The 10,746-nt window shown below is 38.7% G+C and overlaps 2 protein-coding genes across 2 annotated transcripts; one reads left to right on the top strand and one right to left on the bottom strand.

Annotated features, from left to right (window-relative positions):
* Positions 1-1,230: 1,230 nt before the first annotated feature.
* LOC110907456 lies at positions 1,231-5,062 on the bottom strand. Its single transcript, XM_022152439.1, has 2 exons — positions 4,821-5,062; positions 1,231-1,303 (listed from the first exon to the last, which is right to left on the bottom strand). Exons 1-2 carry the CDS (start codon positions 5,060-5,062, stop codon positions 1,231-1,233), a joined length of 315 nt encoding a protein of 104 aa, XP_022008131.1.
* Positions 5,063-6,782: 1,720 nt separating this feature from the next.
* On the top strand, positions 6,783-7,842 carry LOC110903947 (caffeoyl-CoA O-methyltransferase). The gene is made up of 2 exons (XM_022149757.2): positions 6,783-7,019; positions 7,110-7,842. Exons 1-2 carry the CDS (start codon positions 6,856-6,858, stop codon positions 7,678-7,680), a joined length of 735 nt encoding a protein of 244 aa, XP_022005449.1. The 5' UTR covers positions 6,783-6,855; the 3' UTR covers positions 7,681-7,842.
* Positions 7,843-10,746: the final 2,904 nt, after the last annotated feature.

Below are 10,746 nucleotides of genomic sequence, written 5' to 3'. Positions count from 1 at the left end.
CAAGTTCAAAACAAGAATTCATCATAAAGTATCGAAAACGCGAAAATAAGGAACACCGGGAGATAAAACCCGAAAGATCTTCACTCTCACGATCCAAGCTTCAACCGGATGATTCCCGTTCGGCAAAATACTCCAGAATGCTCAAAATCACCTTCGAAATTCGTCCTAGGGTTTCTTGATTCGTATTCAGAGTTGTGTTCGGTTTCTTTTTCTTCAATCCAACAAAACCCTAATTTTCTCCGGATTTCACACCCCTCGCGTGACGCCTAGGGGGGGTCGCGTCACGCGGCGCCTCAATTGTATATTTTTTTATTTTTTTATTCTTATCAGCTTCCGGCTCTTCCCGACGCGTGTACGAATCCCGATTTTCTTCCAAACTGCTCGGTTTTGCTCGTTTTTCAACACTTTAAGCTACGGGACCTGAAATCAAAGCTTAACGTCAGCAGTATCGCAGTTCTAACCTAAACTAGACTCTAAATGACTGAAAACTGACCGAAATATACACTATAAACATATGTACTTTGCAGTACATCAGGTTGCTTCTAGTGAGACCCCCGGCAAGATAGTAGCTTTGCATCAAGCCTTGGACATAAGGCACATAACACTCAGCAATTGGGATAAAAGCCAATTAGTGCATGTACCCCCATCGTCTTTCAGCTATCAACGCCAACACATGATGCATGATTAACCATCACTCGCTTTTTAACGTTACTTTCACGAAATTAGTAAAATAACGTTAAAATTAGTGCACTTTTGTGCATGATCAACGCAAACATATGATGCATGATTAACTGTCCCTCGCTAATGAATTGGTTAATTCTGGTTATGTTATTTCTCTTAATGGTTGTGCTGGGAAACTAAAAAAAAAGTCAACTTAAAAAGAACAGGTCAAATGGGTCAAAAGTCACCTCAAGTGTTTTTAACATCTGAACCTACTAAATTGTTTACTTCATAAAAGTGGATGATTTTTATTGCTATATTCTTGTTATTATAAGTATCTATAAATTTGAAGTATATACAATTTTAAACAAAAAGTGTCTTTTGTCAACCCAACCTAACCCGAACCAAAAAACACTGTTTTTGAGCCATTACAGAGCCTTCCACTTTGCTATTTATTGTTGTTACTTAATAATCTTGTTATGTGAGAAAATAACAGGCATGGATCTTACATGCGGTTCCCACTTAAACAACCACACAAAATCAACAATCCAAAAGAAGAAGCTTGTAGCATTAGACATAGTCAAAGCCATTGGCAACCTTTTCACCATGAGAATGAGGCTTAGGTTGTTCAACGGGAACCCAACTGAACATTATATGAAAAACTTATATAAATTTGAAGTTAATATGGTCTCATCAGGAAAGACAACTAATGATTACACCTATGGTAACACAGTCTTACTGAGTCATGATGGATCATCATCAACCAATAATATAAGTGATCAGAGTAATGATCATTTGGTTGACATAACTTCTGGATTTAATTCTCGAATTAACTCATCACTTTTTGGAAACCAGAACTTTGACACGTTGATGAATGATCAATTAATCAAGAGGAATTTGATCTTCTAGACCCGCTTGCCCTACTAAGTATCAAGTTTAATAAATTTTATAATAACTGGTAGGAGATTTCCTGGTTTGGATGGTAAGGGTAAATTTGAAAAGGATAAATCTAAAGTTGAGTGCTATAAATGTCATAAGCTAGGACACTTTGGTAAAGAATGTAGAAGTCCTACACAGAACCCCTCATCCTATATGACTTACCCTAGTCAAATGAATCAATCTAACTCAACTACTAGACCATACTCAAGTTTTCAAAATACAAACCAATATTCTTTCCAAAATGCCCTTGGTCCAAACACATAGTCTACTGCTCACTTTGTTCATGGTCCAACTCAAGTGCTATATCAATATGGTAATGGCCCACCATAGTACCAAACTGCATATGTCACTATGCCACAAGCACCTGTCCAAACACCCTCACAGACTCATATTCAATCCTAGACTCAAGTACCAGTAGTTTCCTAAACTGTTGGATGCCCTACACCAGAAACTACTCAACAAAGCTTGCACTATTAAATATCAAGTCAAACAAATATAATAAAATTGGTAGAAGGTTTCCTGGTTTATAGGGTAAGGGTAAATTTGAAAAAGACAAGTCTAGGGTTGAATGTTATAAATGTCACAAACTAGGAAGCTTTGCTAGGGAATGTAGAAGTTTTACACAGAGCCCATCATCCTTTGTGACTTACCCTAGTCTAGCGAATCAATCAAATTTGTCTACTGGACCATACTCAAGGTTTTAAAAAACACATCAAAATTCTTCCTAAAATATCCCTAGTCCAAACACACAGTCTAGTTCTCACTTTGTACATGGACCAACTCAAATGCCATATCAACATGTTAATGGGCCACCAATGTACCAAATTGCACATGTTAACATGCCACAAGCACATGTTCAAACACCCTCATAGTCACAAGTTCAATCCCAGACTCATGCACCAGTTGTTTCCTAAACTACTATGGTTGCCCTGCACCAGAAACTACGCAACAGAGATTTTCACTCAAAGCTTTATAGATTGGAGCAATCGGCCTGAGGATTTGAATGATGAGCATTTTGGTATGATTTCTATGGATAAAGGAAACAAAAACCTTGCACTAGTAGCATTTGAGATCATAAGTGAGACTTCAGATTAGAGCACTAGTGAAGTTTCACTAGAAAGAAACTACTGGTGGCTGCTCTAGGTTATATGCTGGATCAATGGCTGAGAATCTCACTCAGAATATTGATATATCCCCTGAAATCTTAAAAAAAAACTTTGTTCTGAATAATACATCTAAGGCATTTGGGGATATTAAAGTAGTGAACATCATGTTAAGAGAAACTCTGAAAGATTTGAAAAGATCTTGAGTCAAACCATAAGCTCTTAAAAAGAATCTCTCAAAGAAAAGGATCAAATGATTTCTGATTTAAAACATGAAGCCACATTTATGCTACATAGTTAGGGTCACTTCTCACAAAATATCAAATGTGTCAAAAGGAGCTTGAATCTACTCAGGTGGTTTGCCAAAAATGGGTAGAATCATGCAAAGGTTTTGAGGTACTCCTAAACCAACAAACACAAAGTAATGTAAAATTTGGTGTTGGGTATCATCACACACAAAGACCAAATGATTACACTCCTCAAATAAGGATGAAATTGAGTTTGTACCCAAAAGTTAAAATGGGAAGGAGATTGTCATAACAAACCCTATGGGATTGAAATCACTCTTGACAAATCCAAGTGTTTTTCAAGTGTATATCCGTGTTCCTCACAAAATCTCAATGACCAACACAACTTAAAATGGTCTGATGAAACATATGTTGATAAGGGTTTCAAACTAATGAACTTTGTGACCTCTGAAAAGAAAATAGCTCCAACGGCTATCCCTCAAATTGTCCCATCTCAAACTACTGGTCCCAAATATGGTTCTAAGGCCAAATCAAAATTTGGTTCAAAAAGGGGTAAAGGCACATTGTTTTGCACTGTATGTGAAAGAACAAATCACAACATAAAAGATTGTTATATGGTCATTGCTTATGAGAAAAGCAAAAGGATTAATTTGGAAAACTTTCAAGAAAAATCAGTATTATGAAACCAGCGCGGTTAGAAGCGTATTTCCAAGAGGTTCGTTTAGACTCAAGAAAATCTCAATTTGGTTCTGTTATGATCAAGTTACAGCCGTTGCAAGACGGCTGCAAAATTCTAAGAGCTTTTGTTTTCGACCTCACTTTACAAAAATGAGTTTTAATGATTTCTTTATCATGTTTTGCAATTATACAACCTATCGACACCCTCTATTGCAGATTATACAAGTTACCTATCCAATTAACCAACAAAACTCATCAAGATTTGTCAAACAATCATCAAGAACATAAACCCTAATGTACCTATGTGATCATCAAGTTATTAAATCATCAAGAATCATTATGTAAACGTTAAAATACATATCTCTAGCAAAACCCTAAAACATGTCATCATGTTATCATGCATCAACTAATCAAAATTACAAGTTTCACACATGTATACGAAATATAAACAACAATTAGATGATTACCGGAAGCAAGCAAGGGCCTCAAGATGAAGAGATGATGATCCGAAAGATGTATGTGTGTGTGTGCTAGAGAGAGAGAGAGAGGGGGGGGGGGAGTACATGAATGGGAGGTGGGGCGATCTAGGGTTTGGGGATTGGTTATATATATATTTAAAAAAAAAAAAAACTAAAGCAAATGCACAAAAGCTCCCCCAAGTTTTCTAAATCAAAACTTAGGTAGAAAGTCATCAACATAATAACTTTTGTATAAAGACTCGCAAGTCCCTCTATTTGCAAAGTTAATCAACTTAACTTCATGTGTTAAAACTTGTGCGTGTAAACGAATAATACTTAACGGAAACAGTTAACGTCGTTAACCTGAAAGTACGAGATGTTACAATAGCCTTGTAGACATAGTTGTTCAAGACTTAGGCAGCGTTTGGTATGTAGGAATGAGAGGTGGAATGGAATGGATCATTGTAAGGGAATAAAGAATAAAGTGTTTGGTTGGTCGATGGAATGGAATCGTCCATTCCAAAATGCATTCCATTCCCTCAAAATCATTCCATCCGTCCCCCCTGTTTTTTTTCGTTCCATTCCCTCTTCACCCATCATTAACAACACCACAACCCACCACCGTTGCTAGCACACCACCACCACCACCACCACCACCACCGTCATCCTCCGCTGTCACCCACCTCCGCCGCCACGCGCCACCACCGCCGCCACTACCTACCGCCGCCACCCACCTCCGTCCTCGCCGCCACCCACCGTCGCCACTGCCACCTCCGATCATCGCCACCACCCACCTTCGATCATCGCCGCCACCATTGCCACTGCCACCTTCGATCACCGCCGCCACCGCAGTCAACCGCCACCACCCACCGCCATCTCCGACCACTGTCGCCGCTGCTACCACCCCCGACCACTCCTGCCACCACCATCGCCACCGCCGCCACCTACCTCCACCGACATCCACCACCACCACCATTGTCACCATCCGCCGTCGTCTCCACCCACCACCACCGTCGCCGCTACAACTGACACCTAGCACCACGCCCCATCATCGCCCATCACTGACCACCGCCATCTGATTTTATTCCTTCGTCTTTTTCGCATACCAAGCAACAAAAAGTAATTGTTCATTTCATTCACACATGGTAACCAAACAAGACATGGAATGGTAATGATCAATTCCATTACCTCATACATTCCATTACCTTATCCATTCCATTCCCCCATACCAAACAGACCCTTAATACATTTTTCTCTAATCCAGTGGATTAAAATATGCTATGAATCCTTATATATTCGTTCTCCAATTTCATTTCTACAATACCCATACCCCTTATAAATAAAATATCCGATTCACCCACTCTTGATTCAACACCAAAAGAGTTTTTTATATGCTTAAATTGTGTAATGTTATCAGAGTGATGATTCTTGTAGTGTGTATTGACATACCAGACTGCAGACCATAACCCGCCGTCGGTGCTAGTGACCACATATTCTTCTGCATAGTTGTAATTTGTTGTTTGATTGTTTGTGCCGATATCGATGGCCTAACGTATAAGACTTGTAGCCTCGTCCCTTTCTTTTATCTTGCAAAATTCCATTAAATCAAAAGAACACAGGGAATGAATAAGGAAATGACGTTTATTTTTTGGTGAATGACCATTGTTGCAGGCATTCATATATACACATATGATTTGGCGGTTGTTTGGCGCCAGTTTCAACCATCATAACCAACAGTTTGACCCTAATGATATTATAATTCTACGAAGTTTGATGTACAAGTGTCACATAATTACAATACTTATAAACATAATATAACACTAAGTCTAGGTTAATATAGTATAATTTTATAACCCTGCTAAAATATCAGAAAATAATATTTCATGCATCATTAGAATATTGTATTTGTGTTTTCTTAAAGAGATGATAATTCATTAATTAATAATTATTTATTATTATAATTAAATTAAGGACTCAACAATAACCAAAATGAAAACAAGGAACCATGGTCCAGACTAAATTAAAGAAAAACGTTTGCTTAGTTAGATAATTATAGGTTAGTGAGTTGTCAATTTATCATAACTAATAACCAGCGTTGGTGAAAATAAAAATAGGGACTCATCATTATCATACTCAGTAAATCCCACCAATAGTAAAGCTAAGATAGGGTCTGAGGAGGGTATGATGTAGACAATCTTACCTCTACCTCGTAGGAATAGAGAGACTACTTTTAGTGAGACCCCCGGCTCGATGGTAGTTTTATATCAAGCCTTGGACATAAGGCAGACACATAACACTCGACAATTAAGACAAAAGCCAATTAGTGCATGTACTCCCTTGTTTTCCGGCTATCAACGCCACCACATGATGCATGATTAACTATCCCCTCTTTTAACATTATTTTCACAAAATTAGTAAAATAACGTTAAAATTAATGACTTTCACTTTTGCCCCCCCGAGTGCCCACAGATATATATACATTATATACGCATAACGTAAGCGGGGCGTGGACTCAACAATAACCAAAAGAAAAACAAACAGGCTTACCAACCCCCAAGTCAGCTATGGTTGGCTAAGTCAGAAGTCAACTTTTACCAACAACAACCGCACTGACGTACCACCTTCCTAACTCCTTAGTCCTACTTCACCAACTCCCATCTCTTCTTAATCAGCTCTCTATAAAGTCTGGTGCACCCCTCGTTACTTCTCAGGTTCACAAATCCTACCTCATTTCACTTTTCACACACACAAACACATATAATCATTTCAATGGCTGCCATCGGAGAAACTCAACCTGCAAAACACCAAGAAGTTGGCCACAAGAGTCTCCTTCAAAGCGATGCACTTTACCAATACATTCTTGAAACCAGTGTCTACCCAAGAGAGCCACAACCCATGAAGGAGCTACGTGAGGTCACTGCCAAACACCCTTGGTACGTAACTTCTTATTCCAAACTAGTTTATATGGCTTGTGGGTGCATTTCGTATGTTTTTTTCTAAATGTTCCAAGTAAATATATACAGGAATCTAATGACCACATCGGCGGATGAAGGACAGTTTTTAAATCTACTACTCAAACTCATTAACGCTAAGAACACGATGGAGATCGGTGTTTACACGGGTTACTCTCTTCTTTCCACTGCCCTTGCTCTCCCGGAGGATGGTAAGATTTTGGCATTGGACATAAACCGTGAAAATTACGAAATTGGCCTTCCGATTATTGAGAAAGCCGGTGTTGCTCACAAGATTGATTTTAGAGAAGGCCCTGCACTTCCTCTTCTTGACCAAATGGTGGATGATGTAAATTTCCATGGATCATTTGACTTTATATTTGTGGATGCTGACAAAGATAACTATCTTAACTACCACAAAAGGTTAATTGATCTTGTCAAGATTGGGGGAGTGATTGGGTACGATAACACCCTTTGGAACGGGTCTTTGGTGGCACCACCAGATGCACCACTTAGAAAGTATGTAAGGTATTACAGAGATTTCGTACTAGAGCTTAACAAAGCTTTGGCTGCTGATACAAGAGTCGAGATTTGTCAACTTCCGGTGGGTGATGGAATCACTTTGTGTCGTCGTATATGCTAATCAAAATCTTGGATGTATGATTTGAATACCATCACAACAATTGGTTGATCTTTAATGTGTTAAAAGTTGTAAAACATTTGTATCAAGAGTTTGAAATTTCTAAGGTCATATGCTTAATGTTTTCTTCCCATGTTACAGCTTCAATAAACACTTGTTAAAATATATTAGAAGTGATTGTTAGATAAAAGAAAAACGTGCTTGATCAATAAACACTTGGTGGTTAAAGTGGATAATAAAAGTTCAAACCAAGTTTTTCTTTACTAATTTAACTCTATATGAGATAAATTTTAGAGATATTAAATGCTTAGATTTATTTTTGTTAGACTTGATTTGTTTTGTAAAAGGTTTAGGTGATTTTTTAGAATAAGTTTTTATAAATTGGCTATTGATGACCATTATTAAGTCATTCAAAAACCCAATCAACCTAAATAGCTAGGGTTAGTACTAAAAGCATGTGGCTATAAAAGGTAAAGCACAAAGATTTGAACGATTAGTATACAAACTAATTTAATCTAAACCACAATTAAATTAAGAAGACGCACAAAAAGAAGCGCAAAAATACGAGAGAAGAAACAAGCAATTCAAGTTTAGGTTGATATCACTGATGGGAATCAGTGTATCAAAATAATAGCGGAAGCGGTTTATATAATTTACCAAAAGCCGATTATATAAATTTGATTTATCCGATTATATGAATTTGATTTATTAATCCGATTAATAAATATTCCCAATCAGGATCAAGGTTAGACGCGTATAAACAAATAAAAGGAATAAACAACCATAGAGGGTTTTAGTAATCAACATTTGACTACTACACCAGAATTGTAACATGCGGGTTACAACGAATCCTCGCTAGTAGGAAGTTCACAACCGAGCACAAGATACCCGAGAGTAGAACCGGCCAAGAAGAAGGCGGCGGCGATGCTTGGTCGACAACAAGTGGGTGGCGGCCAAGCTTCGGAGGGTGGCTAGGGTTTTGTGTTTTTAAAAAAGTGTGTCTAGGGTTTCCACCTTATCATCCTTTTATAAAGCTCAATCTTACATTAAGGCCCTTTAAGATTATACAATTATAATCCTCTTAATAATAATCTAATTAATATTAAGTCCCTCGGGTTTAAACAATTATTGCTTCATAAATAATAATCTACCTACTCGTGAACATATACGATTCGTGTACCAACATGTAACTCTTCGGATCGTACCGAGTTAGTTACGTTGACTTTAAGTACGATCGGACATACATATATCCAACAATCACAATGTATAATTTGAGTTAAATTTAGTTGATCAGGTAAATTAACTTTGTATACTGAGCAGGATACGGTTACCCCGCTATATACCAAAGGCCTCACAACCATGGATAGAGCCACGCTCCTCGGTTTTTGGACAGTGATTGACGATGCTCCCTTGGAGAATTCAGGGGGGTCACGGGCATTGTAGACCCTTACAACAAGTCCCTCCAGACGCTTATCGGCATGTCCATCGCCCAGTGTTGTAAAAATCGGTATTAATCGGCGCCTAGGCGCTAGTCGGGCCTTAGCTGACTAATTTTGAGCTAGTCGGACCATTAGTCGGTAGTCGGTCCAAGTCGGTCCTAGTCGGTGCAAGGCGGCCCAAATCGGCCCAAGTCGGCTAAATCGTTTGTATTCGGCCCACTCTTTTTTAGTTTAAATCTGACCCAAACAAATGTTTTTAACCATTAAATACATGACCCAAGTTGTTTAGTTCCAATATAGCCCCCAAAAAACATGTTTCTAACCCATTAAAACATATTCCATGAGGCCCTGACTGATATGTTAATGTTTGAGTGTTTAAATACTTAAATTGCTATGTTTTAAACGTCGTTTTTTGAATTTTGAACTATTTTTAAGTATTATATTGATACTAATGTGTGTATTGAATGTTTAAATACTTGATTTGCTATGTTTTAAACTTAGTTGTTTGAATTTTGAACTATTTTTAAGTATTATATTGATATTAATGTACGTGTATATATATAAATTTAAAAATTATATATAAAAATTCCGATCCGATTAATCCTGATTAATCCCGATTAATCCCTAGTCAGTACCCACCGCCCGACTAGCGCCTAGCGATCTCTACAACACTGCCATCGCCTCGCATGAGAGAAGCCGGGAGTGGTGCATGGGTGCTGATCTATTCTTCTTGTACTATATGTTATACATGAGGTCGTCCGCCCTAGCTACCATTCTTGCCCGCTCCTTGGGACACTTCTCACATGGTGACGTCCATTTATCCTCGTCGGTCATGCCGAAGATGTTAGATAGGCGCACAATGTGGGGCATGTGCATCGTGCGCAAGTTCTCCTGCACCGGCCTTCGGTTTCGCACGAGGGACCACCAACTTTTCGTGGCGCAACCGTTGCCGAAGTTCATCCCCATCGTGCTTCCGAGGGTCGAGTGTGGAGAGACGTCGCAGTCGCCGCATGAGCATGATATGCCACCACACCCACAGTCGCCACCACTAGGGCCGCCTAAGTATCCACGACATCTTTACTGAGATGCGGGGCTACCTCCGGCCTACTACCACAAGATTACTCGCCGAATCGGCCAGGTTGAGGACTTGCTAGGGTGGGTGGTTAAGAAGTTGCACGATACGCGGAGGGTGGACGGTCTCGATCCTTGACCACTACCACCAGCAAGACAGCATCTGGATCCTGGTCTGGCAGGTCAGCATCTGCTAACAGATCAAGACCCGTTGGCATAGCATGGCGATTCTCTGTATTTTTGTATTTCATATTCAGTTGTATCTTTTCTTTTGTTATGTATGTACAAACTAATGTTAGATATGTACAATTTTGGTTGTCATCTATATGTGATGTTTATTTATGGTGTTTATCATGTTTGGTTTGTTACGTATAAAAGGGTGGTTTAGTTTCCTTAATTGTTAATGTTCGTATCATATAATAATTACTCTCTCTCTCTCCCTTTCTCTCTCTATATATATATATATAGAGAGAGAGAGAGTAGGAGTTAGGTAGAAAGTGTATTTTTCCTAGAAAGTCTAGGAAGCAATGAGAATTGGACATGTGGCATTGAGTTATTT

Source organism: Helianthus annuus, chromosome 14, assembly GCF_002127325.2.
Source record: "Helianthus annuus cultivar XRQ/B chromosome 14, HanXRQr2.0-SUNRISE, whole genome shotgun sequence".
Lineage (NCBI taxonomy): Eukaryota > Viridiplantae > Streptophyta > Magnoliopsida > Asterales > Asteraceae > Helianthus > Helianthus annuus.
This window is presented reverse-complemented; position numbering and strand designations above follow the sequence as displayed.